This window comes from Furipterus horrens, unplaced genomic scaffold (assembly GCF_987537825.1).
Source record: "Furipterus horrens unplaced genomic scaffold, mFurHor1.1.pri manual_scaffold_12, whole genome shotgun sequence".
Taxonomy (NCBI): domain Eukaryota; kingdom Metazoa; phylum Chordata; class Mammalia; order Chiroptera; family Furipteridae; genus Furipterus; species Furipterus horrens.
This window is the reverse complement of record NW_028327182.1, coordinates 45,350,244-45,370,356: the sequence shown is the minus strand read 5'-3', so window position 1 is coordinate 45,370,356 and position 20,113 is coordinate 45,350,244. Positions and strand designations below refer to the sequence as shown.

Sequence of the window (20,113 nt, the reverse complement as noted above, 5' to 3'; positions counted from 1 at the left end):
CAGCATAAAAAAGGACATAGAAACTATTAATAAGAACCAGGAAGAAATGAAAAATACAATCTCTGAACTAAAAAACACAGTAGAATCAATAAAAAGGAGACCAAACGAAGCAGAGGATCGAATTAGTGAGTTAAAGGACATGTAGAAAAAATTCCCATACAATACAACAAAATGAAAAAAGACTGAAAAAGTATGAAGAAGGTCTAAGGGAATTACAGGACAACATGAGACAAAATAATATCTGGATTATAGAAATAAAAGACAGAGAAGAAGAACAAGGGATAGAAAGACTGATAGGAAAAATAATGACAGAAAATTTTTCCAACCTGATGAGAGAACAAGTCATGCAAGTCCAAGAAGCACAGAGAGTCCCAATGAAGAGGAACCCCAAAAGGCCCACTCCAAGGCACATCATAATTAAAATGGCAACATTCAAAGACAAAGAGAGAATCTTAAAAGTGGTAAAAGAAAAACAGCAGGACTTCCGGCCAAGATGGAGGCTTAGACGGACACGCTAGGTCTCCCTCTACAACCAGATAGGAATACAACTACTTCAAAACAAAGGATAACTAGAAATTCCAGAAAATAAAGCTACACGGAAGCCCAACACATGAAGTTATAAACCAGCGGTGCCATTTGGGCAGGTAAGAGTTAAAGAAGGCAAAGCTGTCTGCGGAGCGGCGGCGGGGGCGGGGCGGCGAAAAAGCCCGGAGGCTTGGCGCGACTCCAATCAAGCCCCTGCCGGTGCGCGACTCCGGGCGCTGGGGAGAGCAGTCGCAGCATCGCCTTGAACAGTGAGGCCCAGGGGCGCGGGAGGACGGATCCCGGTCTCCTAGCGGAATAACTGTGTGTATCCATTTTGGACCCCCGCCCCCAAAGAAAGAAAGCACCACAGGGCTACGAAATAGGTCGCAGACAGGCGCCGGGCGCTGACTTGTGACGCCAAAGGGCGCCGGTCGCTGGGTCATTACGAGTACACAGGCACCGCCCCCGACAGCCAGCCCAGGAAAACAAAACGCATCTGTCAAAATGAGGCAAACAACTATAGAGATCCCGGTGGTGCAGCTCACCAGACAGCAGATAGAGAACCTGACAGATGAACAGATAAGAAACCTGTCAGAGGCTCAGTTCTGGGCCATTGTTATCAGGTGGCTTACAGAATTCACAAAAGAGCAGGAAAAAGATATGAAAGAAGCGAAAAACTTTCATAACGAAAGGAACAAAACCACGTACGAGACAGATGGTGAGGAATCCAGAGTTCATTTCAACAAACTGGAATATGGAGAAGGAAGAAGCAGTCAACCAATGCAGCGAGAGGAAATAGGAAGCAACAATGAGACGATCAGAAACCTCTGGGACAGCTATAAAAGGCCCAACATAAGAATCATTGGTTTGCCAGAGAATGAGGAAGATGAACTAGAACTTGAAAAATTGAGTGAAAACATAATAAAGGAGAACTTCCCAGACTTGGGGAAGGGAATAGACCTGCAGGTCCAGGAAGCAAGGAGAGTTCCCAAGAGACTGGACCCAGGGAGAACCACCCCAAGACACATTATAATCAAAATGTCAAAAATTAAAGATAAAGAGAGAATCTTAAAAGCAGCAAGAGAGAAGAAAAGAATTATGTACAAAGGGGTCCCAATTAGACTATCAGCTGACTTCTCAAGGGAAACCCTACAAGCAAGAAGGAACTGGCAAGAAATATTCAAAGTAATGAAAATCCAAAACCTACAACCACGAATACTCTATCCAGCGAAATTGTCATTCAGAATAGAAGGACAGAGAAAGTGTTTCCAGGACAAAATAAAACTGAAAGAGTTCATTAGATCCAAACCACTGTTATATGAGAAGTTAAAGGGACTGGTTTAAATAACAGAAGATAGGGAGATGAAACAAAGGCAAACGAAACAGGCAACGAGAGTGGAAAAGGAACTGTGGGTAAGGGAAGCATAGTGGGGGGAGGTCAACAGGGAGGGGGAGTGGGGAGAGGGAGGGAGATGATATAGGAATTGGGGATCATGGTAGGAGGGAATGGAATAGACAGAGGTTGGGAGGAACTGTATGCACAACTAATGGACATAATCTAAAAGGGGGGGACAACTGGAGGGAGGGGGCCACCGGGTGGAGGGGAGCAGAGGGAAGGGAAATTGGCACAAATGTAATATTTTAATCAATAAAACACATTAAATCTGAAAAAAAAAAAATAAAAAAAAAAAAAAAAAAAAAAAAAAAAGAAAAACAGCAAATAACATACAAGGGAGCTCCAATAAGGCTACCAACCAATTTCTCAACAGAAACACTACAAGCCAGAAGGGAATGGTCAAAGATATTTCAAGCAAAGAAATACAAAGGCCTACAACCAAGAATACTCTACCCAGCAAGGCTCTCATTCAAAATGGAAGGTGAAATGAGTTTGCCAGACAAAGGAAGACTAAAAGAATACATCTCTACCAAACCAGCATTGCAAGAGATGCTAAAAGGAATGATCTAAGAAAGAGAAGAGGAGAAAAAAAAGAGGGGAAGGAACACAGGTACAAAGGGAAATGAATAAATTCATGTCAATAATAAGCTTAAATGTAAATGGATTAAATACTCCAATTAAAAGACACAGGGTAGTGGAATGGATACAAAAACAAGACCCACATATTTGCTGTCTACAAGAAACACACCTCAAAACGAAAGACTTACACGGACTGAAAGTGAAGGGATGGAGAAAAGTATTCAAAGCAAACAGACATGAAAAAAAAGCTGGGGCAGCAATACTCATATCAGATAAAACGGATTTCAAAGCAAGGGCATTAAAAAGAGACAAAGAAGGACATTTCATAATACTTAAGGAAACAATCCATCAAGAAGATAGAACACTGATAAACATATATGCACCCAACATAGGAGCACCCAAATAAAGAAAATGCTAGAAGTCCACAAGAAGGATATTAACAGCAACACACTCATAGTAGGGGACTTTAACACTCCATTATCAACAATAGACAGATCTTCGAAGCAAAGAAACACCAAGGATATACAGACATTGAACAAAACACTAAACCACATGGACTTAACTGATATATATAGAACTTTTCACCCAAAAGAAGCAAAATATACATTCTTTTCAAAGGCACATGGGACATTTTCAAAGATAGACCACATAATTGGACACAAAACAAGCCTCAACAAATTCAAGAAAATTGAAATTATATCAAGCATCTTTTCAGACCACAATGCCTTGAAACTAAAAATCAATCTCAGGGAAAAAAATCAAAGACACCCAAACTCATGGAGAATGAATAACACGCTATTAAATAACGAATGGGTTAACTATGACATCAAAAAGGAAATCAAGAAATATCTAGAAACTAATGACAATGAACACACAACAGCCCAAAACCTATGGGACACAGCAAAAGCAGTCCTGAGAGGGAAGTTCATAGCAATACAGGCATATCTGAAAAGGCTAGAAGAATCTCAAATAAAAAACCTAACCCTAAAGCTACAAGAACTAGAACAACAACAAACAAAGCCTAGGGCAAGAAGAAGGAAGGAAATCATCAAGAACAGAGTAGAATTAAATGACATAGAGACTAAACAAACAATTCAAAAGATCAACAAAACTAGGAGTTGGTTCTTTGAAAAAGTAAACAAAATCGACAAGCCTTTAGCCAGGTTCATCAAGGAAAAAAGAGGGAAGACCCAAAGAAACAAAATCAGAAACGAAAGAGTATAAATCATGACTGATACCACAGAAATACAAAGGATTGTAAGAAATTACTACAAACAACTGTATGGCAAGAAATTTGACAACCTAGATGAAATGGACAAATTTCTAGAACCATATAATCTTCCAAAACTGAGTCAAGAAGAAGTAGAAAGTCTCAACAGACCAATAACAAAGAGTGAAACTGAAAGAGTAATCAAAAATCTCCTGGCACACAAAAGCCCTGGACTGGATGGCTTCACAGGCAAATTTTACAAAACATTTAGGGAAGAACTAACTCCTACTCTGCTCAAACTATACCAAAAAATCCAACAAGAGGGAAAACTCCCAAACTCTTTCTATGAAGCCAGTATTACCCTAATTCCAAAACCAGGTCAAGACACAACAAAGAAAGAAAACTACAGGCCAATATCACTGATGAACACAGATGCTAAAATCCTCAACAAAATATTGGCAAACAGGATCCAGCAACACATTAAAAAGATCATACTCCACAATCAAGTGGGATTCATCCCAGGGATGCAAGGATGGTTTAATATTCACAAATCAATAAATATAGTACATCACCTAAAGAAAATGAAAGACAGAAATCATATGATCATATCAATAGATGCAGAAAAACCATTTGATAAATACAACACCCATTTATGATGAAAACAGTCAGCAAAATGGGAATAGAGGGAGCATACCTTAACACAATTAAGGCTATATACGAGGAACCAGAAGCCAACATCATACTCAATGGACAAAAACTGAAAGCATTCCTCCTGTAGTCAGGAAAAGACAAGGGTACCCACTCTCTCTACTCCTATTCAACATAGTGTTGGAAGTCCTAACCACAGCAATCAGACAAGAAAAAGAAATAAAAGGCATCCAAATTGGGAAAGAAGAAGTAAAACTATCATTATATGCAGATGACATGATAGTATACATAGAAAACCCTGTAAACTCCACTAAAAGACTACTTGATATAATGGGTGGATTTGGCAAAATAGCAGGGTACAAAATAAATATACAGAAATCTAAGGCATTTCTGTACACCAACAATAAAATAGCAGTGACAGAGACAAAAAAGAAAATACCATTTACTATAGCAACAAGAAAAATAAAGTACCTAGGAATAAACTTAACCAAAGAGATAAAAGACCTGTACTCTGAAAATTACATAACATTCAAGAAAGAAATTAAGGAAGATACAAATAAATGGAAGCAAATACCATGTTCTTGGACGGGAAGAATCAACATCATCAAAATGGCCATACTACCCAAAGCAATTTACAGATTCAATGCAACCCCTATTAAAATATCAATGATATATTTCACAGACCTAGAATAAATACTCCAAAAATTCATATGAAACCAAAAAAGACCCCGAATAGCAAAAGCAATCTTGAGACAGAAGAACACAGCAGGAGGAATCACAATACCAGACATCAAACAATACTACAAAGCCACTGCGATCAAAACAGTCTGGTACTGGCATAAGAACAGACATATAGATCAGTGGAACAGAATAGAGAGCCCAGAAATAAAGCCAGGAACATATGGTCAACTAATATTTGATAAAGGAGGAAGGAACATAAAATGGAGTGAGAGGAGCCTCTTTAACAAATGGTGCTGGGTGAACTGGACAGGGACGTGCAAAAAAATGTAACTAGATCATCCACTTACACCACACATGAGAATAAACTCAAGATGGATCAAAGACTTAAATGTAAGCTGTGCCACCATAAAAGTCCTAGAGGAAAACACAGTCAGGAAAATTTCAGATACCCCACGTAACAATATTTTCATGGATACACCTCCTAAGGCAAGAGAAATAAAGGAAAAAATAAACAAATGGGACTACATCAAACTAAAGAGTTTCTGCTCAGCAAAAGAAAACATCAGCAAGATGAAAATGAAACCAACCATATGGGAAAACATATTTGCCAATGACATCACAGACAGGGGACTGATTTCCAAAATATATAAAGAGCTGATACGACTCAACGTAAAGAAAACAGACAACCCAATTAAAAAATGGGCAAAGGAACTGAACAAACACTTCTCCGAAAAGGACATACAGAAGGTCCATAGACACATGAAAAAATGCTCAACATCATTAGCCATCAGGGAGATGCAAATAAAAACCACAATGAGATACCACTTTACACCAGTCAGAATGGCCATCAGCAACAAATCAACAAACAACAAATGCTGGCGAGGATGTGGAGAAACGGGAACCCTACTGCACTGTTGGTGGGAATGCAGACCGGTACAGCCACTATGGAAAAGAGTATGGAATTACCTCAAAAAACTGAAGATGGAACTGCTTTTTGAACCAGCGATTCCATTGCTAGGATTATACCCGAAAAATCCTGAAACCCCAATTCAAAAGAACTTATGCACCCCTATGTTCATAGCAGCACTGTTTACAATAGCTAAATACTGGAAACAGCCTAAGTGCCCATCTGTAGAGGAGTGGATTAAAAAACCGTGGTGCATTTACACAATGGAATACTATGCAGCAGAAAGAAAGAAGGAACTCCTGCCGTTTGCGACAACATGGATGGAACTAGAGAGAATTATGCTTAGTGAAATAAGCCAGACAATGAAATAAAAATACCACATGATAACACTTAATACAGGAAACTAAGGAACAACACAAACAAATGAACTAAATAGAACAAGGAACAGAATAACAATTATTATGGGGGAGGGGGGAGGGAGAGAAGGGGGATAAGTAAGGGAAGGGTTTAGTCAAAGAACATGAATAAATGACTCATGGACATGGACAACGGGGAGGGATATGATTGTGGGAGAAGGTGTGGGCTGGGTGGTGGGGAGCAATGGGGGAAAGAATGGGACAACTGTAATTGAAAAACAAAATAAAAATTCTATATAGAAAAATAAATAAATAAATAGTAAGCTGGAAAAAAAAGCTATATTTATGTAAAAGGACAAATTCACATATAAGAAAATAAAAGCCAAGAAGATCAATGACTTTATTTTTCCTCCCCCAGGCAGAACATTAAGGGTAATTAGACATTAGCTGAATCAATAATATACATTAATACTTTAAAAAGCAATGAAAAGGGTAGTGGTTCAAAACAACAGACTGAATAATACGTGTCTTGTGCTTTCCAAAGTGACCTTGAAATGAGAAAAGTTATTTTAAACAATAAAAATCCATAATAGGCCTAGAAAACAAGAAATGGGACAAGTAGCAAACCAAAAAGTTTAGAGAAATCATGGAAGATTGAAAACAGATAAGATTGCACATACAGAAAAGTCAAAGCAGCCCCAATCACCAGAAGATATAAAGATACACTTCTCAGAGATCAAGGAAAAAACACTGAATTCAGAGTCAACATGGTAATTAATTAAAGCAGAACAGCAGAGATAAACCACTCCTAACTCCATCAATACAGATCATAAGGAGCTTGCCATGTGTTGCTTTAGCCCTCAGGTAAAACAGAGAATCATGCCTGTGATGCATCTTATTGTGAGTGGTCGGTCCCAAAAGAAACAGTACGAACAGGCCACATTTCCGTTACACCAAGTACTCTGTTCCTGGACTCTGGAGGTCCCAAACTTGCCTCTGAGCTCCTTGCTTTAGAAGACATGGCTACTGACATTCCCCACCTATGTATCCTCAGACCGCTGTCAATCCTCTCATTCAATTAAACAGTCAAGCAAGCCTACTAAACTATTGACAAAGGACATGTATATTAATCAACTTGGTCCTCATAAACATAAATCAAAATCAAGGATCATCAGACATTTAAACAAATCCAATATCATGGGGAAAAAACAGAACCAAGATGGACAATTGGGCCATGCGTCAGACCACGCCATGTCTTGGTATTGATGGATGTTGGCAGTCTATGCATTGGATACTTGGACCATGTTGGGTTCCTTGATTTCTTTTGGCCAGAAAAAGAGGAGCCACTAAGTGATGAAGCAGAACAAAAAGATGTCTTGGCAAATAAAACCCCTGAGCCAACTGGTGAATTAGAGCAAAAGGATGAAATAACTGAGACCTTGAAAGAGTTTTACGTAGGAAACAGTTGTCACATATAAAGAAGATTTTGCTCCAATTATTGACAAAAATTCTCAACTATTGAAACTCATGGACTCATGGCCCTGGACCAGAATAACTATTGACTGCTGAATTCTGAAAACCAGGACTTTGGGTCATCATATAGATTTGATAGATGCTTTGATTTCCATTTTATGTTTGTGAGAAATGTAAATTAAATTTTGCTGCAAAATATGATCACTAATAATATGCAATAAGTATGTCTTTTAGGAAAAAAAGATAAACAATTAACAATTGGCTTTGAAGGAAGGAGATAAAACAGGAGAAGAGAACCTAAATAAATTAGGAGAAGAGAACCTAAAATGCAAATTAATGTCTTTAGAGACCTTCAAATGAATAATACATCCATAAAAGAATGAACTGCTATGGAAAAGAAACAAGAAATATTCTTGAATATTAAAAACTTACTGATGTAAAAAATTTGTAGATAGACTAGAATGACCTTTTTTTTTCCCCAAGGATTTTGTCCTGGCTTTTTTTCACTCTCCTATTTATGTCTTAATTAACAAACCTAATTTGTGGGCTTAAATTGTTCCTCTAAGTTACTAGACCTACATTTCTAACGGTTTACTAAACCTTCCCATTTAAATATGTCCCAAATCAAACTCAAGTGGATGTGCATTTACAACGTGTCTACTCTGTCAGCTCTAAGTTATGCTGCAGGTATACCTAAAAGAGAGTAACTTCACACTTTCTTCCTAAATATGCTCCTCCTCCTGCATTCCCTATTTTGTAAATATCACCATTCCCAGTCACTCTGGGAAAGTCCTCTTTGTCACTCCATATTTCTTCTCTGTTTATATCCTGTCAATTATATCAAACATCTGTTTCCTCTTCTCATTCTCTCCTGGATCATTACAGCTGCTTCCTAACTGGCCTTCAGTCCTTCTCTCACACCGCTGCCACAAGCGTTTGTTTTCCTTCCTTCCTTCCTTCCTTCCTTCCTTCCTTCCTTCCTTCCTTCCTTCCTTCCTCCCTCCCTCCCTCCCTCCCTTCCTTTCTTTCTCTCTCTCTCTCTCTCTCTCTCTCTCTCTCTCTCTCTCTGTTTCTCTCTCTCTCTCTCTCTCTCTCTCTCTCTCTCTCTCTCTCTTTGGGGAGACCCCCACTCTGTAACAATTCCCCCCTCTCAGACTTAAGACCCTTTATAATCTTATAAAGAACAATGGGTGAATGTCTCATGCTCCTCTAGCTGCTTCAGGCTGGACATCGTCGCTGTCCTACCTACCCTTGGGTCGAGAAATCCCTAATAATAGTGGGGGTGTGGAGGGGAGGGTGGCCTTCCCACATGGGGAAGGATCTCACAGACTTCAGGTTAGTTGGCTGTCCCCAGGCAACAGTGTGCTCGGTTTAACAGGCTGGCATCCTTGTTGCATTCTGAGGGCAACAGATTTGGCAACGGGGTTAAAAGGCATCATTCAATCCATAACCACTAAGTGACAAAAGGCAGAGATTAATTTTTCAATGTCCCACATTAGGGGAAAAAAAAAAAAGTCTTCTTTGGAGGAAGATGTGCAAGGCACGTCACATCTGTCCAAAACCCTTTTGCCCGCTGTTACTTAGTTTGGGCTGAGGGGAACATTTTAGGTTTCCCCCCTCTCACACCTCTGGGCCCTTTCTGTAGAATGACCATTTCTAAGGACCAACCTGGTAATCTGGAAAATAACCTCTGGAAATACTGTGGAATATAGAATGGAAAGATACAGGAGATAAAAAATAAGAGATAAAATGTTAAGAAACAAAAGAATAGACTTAAGAGGCCCAGTATCTTTGTAATAAGAGTTCCAGGAGCAGAGAAGAAAGACAATAGAAGAAAAAACTATGGTACATTTACACAATGGAATACTACTCAGCCGTAAAAAAGATTTTACCCTTTGCAACAGTATGCTAGAGAACATTATGCTAAGTGAAATAAGCCAGCCAGAGAAAGACAAATAACATATGATTTCACTCATATGTGGAACCTAATGAACAAACTGAACAAACAAGGAAGATGGGGACAGACTCATAGATGGAGAGCAGGATGGCAGCTAGTGTTGGGGGAGTTGAGGGGGTGGAGGGATTGAGTAAAAAGGAAAAAGTACTCATGGATATACATAGCAGTGTAGTGATTGCTGGAGGGAGAGGGGTATAAGGTGACTGACTAAATGATAATGAAAAATACAATAAAGATTATATTTAAAAAAAGAGAAAAATTTCCCAAATTTCCAGAACTAAACAAACACCACCAAAATCTAAAAGCAAAAGCACAAGAAACAAATGAAAAATCAAAAGAGGCTATGTACAAAGAAATAAGAATATCAGGAAATCTGGCTAAGAATCTGATTGTACAAAAAAAAAAATATATATATATATATATATGGCTGCAAGTACCTGAGAAAGCATATACAAGGGCACTGAGATTCAGTCTGAGCAGAAATGTCTGTACTTCTCTAATACTGGCTCCACCAGATTCCAAGGAGCCAGCAGCTAAATGATAATTAACAGTGAGGGCAAAAGAAACAAATTATTCAACAAAGAACTTAAAACGTTTATCATCCATGAATCCCATATGAAAATTCCATGCATCCCATATGAAAAATTACTTTAGGCAGTATTCCAGCAAAATGGAAAATGAAAAAAAAAAAAGTATGAGAAAAAGAAAGATGAGATTTAAGAACAAGATGATGTTAAAGTGTTAAGGACACAAATAACATTTTACGAAAAAACTGATAAAGATATTCTAAGATGTTTCACTGCAAACTACAAGTATGTTGTGAAAGCAAGGCAAAATTTACCAAAAGCCATGTTTCTTAACTTGAAGCCCAGAAGGGAAGTGACAGGGGGGCATGCATCATTTCTCTTTCCTTAAGAAATGCAGGTGACAGGGTTAGTATACCCAGAACAATCTCTTGAACCACTCTATATTATCTGTGAGCAAACAGTGAAAACTTCCCCTGTTAATAATGTAGTTCTACAAAACTTGGGAGTCTTTTATTTATGGTATAAATATATCAACTAAAGATCACCATAACAGAAGATATATGATTTCTAAAATTTTCTCCATTTATTACATATAAACATACAGAAAGACATAAATAATGTGCATTTAAAGAACTATGCCACAGAGCTAGTTCAGTTTGGTTAGAGCATCATCCTGATATACCAAGGTTGTGGGTTCAATCCCCAGTCAAGGCATATAGAAAAATCAACCAATGAATGCATAAATAAGTAAACAACAAATTGATGTTTCTCTCTCTCTCTTTCCCTTCTCTATAAAAGTAATAAATAAATAAGTAATTTTAAAGAACTACCTAACTATTTCCATTCCTATTAACTCTATTTCAAGCCACCATCATTTATTACCTGGACTATCTCAATGCCTTGTAACCAGTTCCACAACATCTACTCTGGTTCATTCTAGCCTATATTCTATGCAACAGGCAAAGTAATAATCTAAAATTAAAAATCACTTTGCCCTCATGCTCAAAATCTTCTAAAGGCTTTCCATCATACTTAAAAAAAAAAAGCAGTTTTATAGTCATTACCCCCTAAGTAATCTGGGCCCAAATTACTACTATTCCCTTTGCATACTCCATTGGAGTTGCTCTTGCTGCTAAATTCATTTCCATCCCAGGACGTCTGCAGTGTTTTTATTGGCAAGAAAAGTGTTTCTTGAGATATTTATAGGCCTGCTCCTCCATCTTCTCCGAGAGCCTTCCCTGATCTAGTAATACAGATTCCTCTCTGCTGTTATTCTTTGACCTCTTACCCTCATTTAATTCTCATAAAAGCATTCAACACTTATATATCATATACCTTACTTATTCATTTGCTAATGTCTTCACTAAAAATGTAAGCTCCTAAAAGGCAATGTTATTGTCTGATTCATTACTATATCCCACTCCGCACAATAATGCCTGGTATGTAGTAGGTGCTTAATGATTATTTACTGAATGAATGCTAAATACCTATTAATAATTTAGACAAATAAAATATGAATAAGGAAAAAGAAAATAAACACATTACCTTTAATCAGAGACATGCATTTATAGATCTGGAAAGCTTCTTGTAGTTCTTTTGAATCTGAGTTTAATTATTTGTCAGGATGTTATCCTTTGAAACTTCAGTTGTTGTTTATGGCAAACTAAGCCTCACAATCTTGTAATGCTTTTGCTCAAGTAAGACACTCTCAAGTTGCTGCAAGCCAAGCAAATCTATCTTAGATTTGCTTTTATTTCCCAGCCGTCAATGGTTATGTTGCATTGCTTCAATGAATTTTCTTTGCATTGTCTCCAGTGGTCACAAACCACAGTTTACCATACTAGAGTTTTTAGATGCCTACTATCATGCGTTCTTCACTTATGTTCACTTATCTACCAGCAGAGTAACTATAATGCTAGTAGATAAATGTATTAGCCCTACAGGATTTCAAGGTTGGAATCTTATAATTTTAAGTTTGAGATGGCCAGTTGTGGTGGCATAAGGGGACTAGTTTCAAATTTCAAGATGAAATAAACATGTCTGTCTGCTCACCAGTCATACCCAGCTCTTGGCACAAGGACTGGTTTATAGTCAACAACCACTATGTGAATGAATGTTAATTAAACAAGGAAAATACCTTAAAATTACTGTAATACTACTAAAGTAATGTAATAGTAAGAAACAGATGTCAAAACCAGGAAAAAAGTTAGATATAAAAATAATGTAATCAAGAAGCTTAACAGAATCTAAATCAATGAGACAAACTCTCTGATTATATAATTAAAGAAGTAAAACTTCTACAAAGTTGGAAAATTCAAGACATTTTCTGAATTTCTATAAAATATGATACTTAAAAATCAAAATGAACTTTCTAATGAAAGTCATCATTAACTTACAGGCATTAAAATCTTTGTAGTTTCTGTGATTACTTGTTCTAGAGGTTTCCATATCTGAAATACATAGCGACCTATATAATAAGAATAGAAGCAAATATAACATATTGTCTATAATCAAAGTCAGTATCCACAAGGTGCTTACCACAGTATTTATTATTTTATTTTTTATATATTTTGATAACTATTTAAAAATTTACCAGAAAGTCATATTTTTTGAAATTTCTAATTTATAGAATATCATTACCATAGCAATTAAATTTATCAAGTTCTAGTTCATAATTATAAAGTCAACAAAAGGCCAATGTTATATATAATATCTTACATTTATATACAATGTTATAGGTCACGAAAAAGCCTTAGTGCTCTTTCCACAACAAATGGTAGATGAAGTCCTTTAACATACTCATGAATCTAAAATGATTATTTGTATTACCTTTCACAGTGATAATCACTTTGAAATATATAGAAAACAAATACTGTTTTGAATCTATACAACCTAGGAGTGATTTTAATGGAGTAACTCTAAAGTAAAAAAGCAATAATGTAGAAAATATTTACCAATATTTTATTACCAATGTTTATTAGCAATTTCTCACTGAAGATAACAGATTTCCTAAAAATTTATTTTATTTTAGTGCTTTTCTTTCTTAGGCATCCTAATAATCAAAATTCTCAAGTTCTGACAACTAGAATCAATAGCAAAAGAGGGCCTATATTGTTTTGAGGGCATAGAAATAAGAATAAAACATTATCTGACTAGTTTACCTTCTGTACCCTAATTAGAATGTGTGACTACTAACACTGGTGTCTCTTTTCCCAAAAGTCTTGGTAGAAAACCAGTCTGACACTCTGAACTTCAACTTCTAATCATAACTTTACTTACAAATCAAAATCTTTTAGAATGAGTTCCCTATCTAAACATACTGGTATTCCTATGCAAACATGTTATAGGGAAATACAGGATACTAGTTAAGAGAATATGTGAAGTATCTAATCTAATTAGGAGACAAAAAGCGCTTGAGATCAAGAAAAACATTAAATAAAGTAAAATTACATGAGGTTGAAACCCTAAGTCATCCAAATCACTTATTATATAGATGTCAACTTCCTTTTGATTCTACAATAATATAAAATGTAGCTTTTAAATCATCTTAAAATTCCTTTAAAACCACACACAATCAGGCAGACTCAATGGAAAAAAAAAATTCAGTTAAAAGCTTCAAGAATGACACCTAGAGGTTTACTTTAACCATATGCCGGAACACCTAGTTCCAAAAAGTCTAAGTGTACTTTCTCCTAAAGTCTGTTATTCACTTTTATTTGGCTCCGGTAGAGATTTGCCTGCTATTTAATATTTTAGTTAGTAATATGAATTTGGCAACAGTGTGGTATATACAGAATACAAAAACCAATTCCCATTTTAGAAAGACAGACCCTGGAAAAAGTCCATCTTTCTCTAATTTCAAACATCTGACATTTGAATTGAAATAACTGTGCCTATTCTGCTATAATAATTAATACTAAAATTGTTTTATGGTTATGGGGCAAATTTATCAGCATTCCTATTTAGACATGATATTCTTCTCAGGAAAACTCAGTAATTAGTTAACTATAACTTATATGGCAAGACAAAAGACCTTGATGGCACAAAGACCAAGACAATATGAAGCACTGATCTTGATTTTAAAGTTCTTATTGTTAAGTTACTTTAAACAACATTTGTACGGGATTAAATACTACACAAAACAAAACAAAAATCTTTTTTTTTGCTCATTTTTCTATTGGATTTTGTTAAACTGCATATAACCACAATGGAATGTAGCTTCACCAAAAAATAACGTCTAATTAACAAGCTCAAATCCATGGAACTTAGAGACACAAATGTTAAAATAAAAATAATGTAAATCTAAGATTAAATGTAAAATATAAAATGTAATTTAAAATTGTAAGTTGATGACTCTAAACTGTAAGTTTAAGAGATAGCAATTTTCCTTTAAGTCTTTGTAACTATTCTTTCTAAAAAAAAAAAGCAATTTTGGCAGTTTATCAAAGACATTACACCAGTATGTTAAAAATGAGTAATAAATACACTACAAGGAACAACTATGCTCATCAGAAAAAACTGACAGCGGGGGGTGGGGGTGGGACTAGGGGTGTAGAAGGATTGAGCAAAAAAGAGGAAAAACTCATGGACACAGGCAATAGTGTGGTCATTGCAGGGAGGTGGAGGTGGGGGATAAATGGTGATGGAAGGAGGCTTGACTTGGGGTGGTGAACAGACAATACAGTGTACACATGTATTACAGAACTGTGCACCTGAAACCTGTACAGTTTTGTTAACCAGTGTCAGGCAAAAAAATTCAATAAAGATTAGGGAACTGAAGGGGAAGAGAAAGGGGAAGGGGAAGGGAAGGGAAGGGAAGGAAGAACCCAGAAAATGTGTAGTCTTACCTGCAAGAAGAAATAAACATGAGAGAATAAAGAAACCCCATAGGGAACATGCCCCCCAGATCTTTCCCTTCCCTTTCATCTTCCCCCACAGACCTGCATCAGCTAAACTCTAAGGAACTCCAGAGACTTGCAACCAGGGAAGCGGTGGGCAGTGGCAGCTAGTCCTAGGCTAACCCCTGAACCTGTCTCCAAGGTCTCCTTTTCTCTGACTCTCCTGGGAGCTAACAGCAACCCTGCCTTAGCTCACTTCTTTCCCAAAATGTTTCTAGAGAGCCAAAGCAGCCCTGCCTCGTCTCTCCCTTGGTGCTTCTATATTAGGCCCTTCCTTGTTTCACTGTCCCTGGCTTTAATAATAATGTACTCTTAAAATAAAATAAAATAAAAAATAAAAAAATAAAGGAGCCCTATATCAATTACACTGTTTTATATTAAATACTTTAAAAAAATTATAGTACACTATAGCTCAGACTAAAAAACTGCAAGGAAGATTCACTAGTATTGGAGCTATTCTTCCTAACTTTTGTATAGTTACTTTTCTTCACCACAAAGTTCATCTAGATTTTGCTACACTGACAATGTTCAGTGAACATAAATGGTGGAGAGAATGGAAATATACAATGTTTTAAAACTAAAAACCTCAGAATACTAAGAGTCTGCTTATGAATCACTATAGGAGCAATTTGAAAATGTTTCTTCTATAACATTTATTGATATGTGTCCTTTATTTATCTTACCTGCAAATGCAAAAGCTGCAACACCCAGTCCTACAGCTATCAAGTTTCTTGCCTATGGAAGAAAAAATAATAATCACTTAGTGTTACACACTGGATTTTTAAAGTAAATCATTTTTAATAATGTGAATAATTATGTTAAATAGTTTTCTTCAAGTTCTGCTGTGAATAGAACTTAAAAAATCTTCATTGTCTATGGGATTATATCTGCTTTGCACTATATCAGTTAGTTTTCAGTAAACTAAAATAATTCTAGATTTTAATTTAATTTCCATATATTTTAATTCATTCTAACCTAGAGCTTTTATATTACCTATTGCTAAAATGTTTTCTATAGACTATTCTTAATAGTGGGTTTAAGATATTTGTTTTCTATAAATATAAAAGGCACATATTTCACCCTCCATTACACTTGCGATACTCAATGGCATTTGCTATATGTAAAAATTTAGTAAAACATTAGATGCATATTTAGTAAATATGTCAAATTTCCAAAAACTATTTAAAATGATAAATAATTTAAAAACTACTCTATTTCTACCTTTCTAGAACAATGTAAAAATTTTTTAAAGAATCAAGAATTCAGAATCTAAAGTTATGCGCTAATTCTGATAAAAATATATTTTAAATTGGTATATACTCCATATTATTATATGTTTTACAATCTCAGCCGTCCATCTTACAACTTCTGCAACAATGTGAAATGAACAGTGAGATTACTCTAGCTAAAGAAAAATTTATGCTGGATCTTGTGGATTTACCTCTCACACCACACTTACCACTTCAGGAAAACATGTAAGTCACAACAGAAAGAGGTTTATATAGCAGAGATCAATGGTGCCACAACCCCCTCCCCCATATCCATCTCCCTTTCTTCTATGTGGTCAAAAATTCCATTTTAGCCAGCCATGTACTTCCAAGCCTTCCTTAGACTTACTATGGATACAGAATTAAGGGGAGACACCATAGAAATGTTTTCATCTGATTAGTGTTATGAAAGATAAACTCGTAAGAGCTAACAAAGATTTGTTTAAAAACTACAATAATCTCACTAAGGAACAGAATGGATTCATTTCATATTGCTGAAGGAGTTCTAAGATGAAGGGCTGAAATGGAATGAACTGCTAAAACCAAAAAGCCCTTCAAGCATCAGTCCAGGTTCTGCAAAGGAATACTGGTCTAAGCCCCAAACTGTCAAGGGAAGACTCTATAATGAGAAACATCAGGTCACAAAGGACATGTATGATGGTGCTCTAACTTTAATATCCAGTAAGGAGGGGAGTATTGACATAAAGAAGATGTTCTGTTGAGGTATATTTTTGCCATTTTCTAGAGCTTCCCTGGCGCCAACATATTTTGAGTTCTCTAGTTTTATCTTCCATTGGTTCATGTTAAGGACCCTCAGTTTAACCAAACTACTCAACTGTTTCATGGGTGTTTTACTTTCCTTCCTTACCAACTTGTTTATTTTTTCATATTACTGGAAATATTTATTTTTGCCTCTCAGATCTAATTTTTAATATTTCAACCTGACTCTGCCACAGAAAGGGAGAAGTCACCTGCAATATGTAACAATGAGCATATATCCAAAAAATACATAGAATTCCTCAACATTAGTAGTAAGATGACAGACAGTCCAATAAAAAAAAATGGTCAAAGACTAGGTCAGGAACTTCATAGAAAAAATCTAAATGGCTAACAAAAATATGAAAAGGTGCTCAATTTGAAAAGTAACTAGGGACTATCAACAATAACAACAACAACAACAAAAACAAAATGATATAGAAATAATTCTATCAGCCCTGACCAATGTGGCTCAGTGGGCTAGGCATCGTCCCACAAACCAAAAGGTCACAGGTTCAAGTCCCGATCAGGGCACATGCCTGGGTTGCAGGCCAGGTCCCATCTGAGGGTGTGCACTAGAAACAATGTTTCAGTCACACACATCCATGTTTCTCTCTCTCTCCCCTCTAAAAATAAATAAATACAATATTTTAAAAATAAATTTTTAAAAATGAATATTCACATCAGAATATAAATATCTCTGACCTTTAGGGAACTTATTCTGTCCATGAATGAATCTCAAGCACCAAGCAACAGTATCTACACTTCCTAGGATTACTGTGAGGATAAAATGTAATAATTATGTAAAGGACTTAGCATAGTGGCTTGGCACATAGTAAAAACAACTAGCCATGCCCTGGCTGCTGTGGCTCAGTGGATTGAGCATCAGCCTGCAAACCATGTGTTGCTGGTTCGATTCCCAATCAGGGCACATTACTAGGTTGCATGTCAGGTCCCCAGTTGGGGGCATGTCAGAGGCAACCACACAGTGATGTTTCTCTCCCTCTCTTTCTCCTTTCCCCCCTCTCTAAAAATAAATAAATAAACAAATAATATTGTTTAAAAAATAAGTTAAAAACAATAACAACAACTAGCCATTAGTAAATATAAGTGGCATAACAGAAGTATGAATAATGTTTTGTAACATTTAACTTTGTCTAAGAAAATTCATAAAAGTGGTTTTTGAGGTAGGCCATAGAAAATGAATTGTCTTCTCTAGTTTAAATAATATGAATTTCCACATGAAAAATGCATTATTTTAAAAACATAGTCTTACTAAGTTGAGTTATCCTAACTTCACATTTTTATAGATTAATAATTACTGCATCATTTTCACTATTTCAACTACTCAAAATATATGCAACAAATAGCTGCCTCTACAATTACAAAGGAATTTTTATTTTAAGATATTTATATCAGAAGCATTAAAATATGAGACATTTGCTCATTTTTCATTTTAATCTAACAATATGTAAGGCTAAATTGTGTTTAACAATAAAGATTCTATTTAAATCAATATATAAGAATTGAACACTATGCTGATTATTTTCCATTTGTCCCTCTGGACACATTCTCCACCCTTTGCTTTGTTCTGCACCTCTGCCTCCCCTGGTCTCGAAGGCCTACAGTATCCAGTCCTCACTTGCCCTCTAGTTTCTGGCTGGTTTGTGTTTTTATTTTTTCAAATACAAATTTAGTGTTCTAAAACAAGTTCCTCCAACCCTCCACATGTGTGAATGACCCAAACAGAAAAAACAAACCAAATGCAAATGCAGAAAACAAGCAGTACAAAACAGTCAATCTGAAACCTGAGCAAGTAATTCACACAGAACTCTTGACTTAATCTTTACTTGAATTTCTAATTTTAAAAAGTATAATAATAACTAAAACATAGCGGGCATTTTAAATAGCCCATAGTTCATTTGGCCTAAGTGTGGTAATAGAGAATTCCATCAACATCTTCTCTACTTTACTTCTGTTGAAAAAAATTCACATATGTTTTATCGTTATGCTATTTTACATACATTTAAACTTCAGTATTGTATCCTCAGGCTAACAGGATCTATTTTGTTTCTTTTATACATGAAACATAGTATTTGATTTGGTGGCAAGCCCAAAGTTGTACTTCAGGTTTTATTTTGAATGTTTTTTAAACAACGATGCTTTAAAACTAAATTGCTAGTAACATAATGACAAAAATGACATTGGGAAGGCAGTTTAAAAGCAAAATGGTGGATCAGTCATAGTGTTAGTACCACAAGTACAGTCATTTTCTACTAAATAGGTAACAACCAGGTTAAAGGCCTAAAATTGCTCAAGCAACTAGACTGACATCATGGTACATCTGTGAATTCACAGAAAGTAGAGAAATGTTGTGATTGCTTTGACTAGAAAAATTAGAATGTGTGCCAAAAGTAAAATTAGGCAGTGTGACTTAAGAAGCAAGATATATGTATACCTTGTACACTGACCTAAGCTAAAACTGCCGTAGGTGTCATACACACACAGCAGACAGTGAATGGTAAATGTGGATGCCACACAAGGTGCTTTTCTTTTCTTTCTTTTTAATAGTTACAAGACTGCCTTGGGCAAGTTTTAGTTTTGAAACATTTTCTTTGAAGATTCAGATGTATATGGGTTAGAAAAATAGCTAACATTTCCTAAGCCCAAAGAAGATCTAAATAAATTCATACACACACACACACACATATAGTGCTGTACAAAATTAGGCTAGCACATACTTAGAACAAGCCAATCCTTCTAGAATATGTGCACATATATACCTAAAAAGTAAATCAATTACAAATCAGTTAAAAAATTCATCAACAAATTCTTTTATAATTGGTCCAGATTGGGGTTTAGGAACAGTGATCTATATAAGAAAAACAGAAAACATTGTATTTACACCAAATCTCTAAATTCAGTTTTTAAC

At 35.9% G+C, this 20,113-nt stretch overlaps 1 protein-coding gene and 1 pseudogene across 1 annotated transcript in view; one reads left to right on the top strand and one right to left on the bottom strand.

Annotated features, from left to right (window-relative positions):
* DNAJC15 (DnaJ heat shock protein family (Hsp40) member C15) overlaps nucleotides 1-20,113 on the bottom strand; it is a 102,488-nt gene that overhangs the window by 63,740 nt on the left and 18,635 nt on the right. Inside the window, exons 2-3 of the mRNA XM_090258609.1 lie at nucleotides 15,841-15,892; nucleotides 12,656-12,726 (exon numbers count right to left, since the gene is read on the bottom strand). Of these exons, the coding sequence (XP_090114735.1) occupies nucleotides 12,656-12,726; nucleotides 15,841-15,892 (123 nt within the window). The remainder of the gene's footprint in view (nucleotides 1-12,655; nucleotides 12,727-15,840; nucleotides 15,893-20,113) is intronic.
* Nucleotides 7,500-7,857, top strand: LOC149996104 (small integral membrane protein 26 pseudogene; annotated as a pseudogene).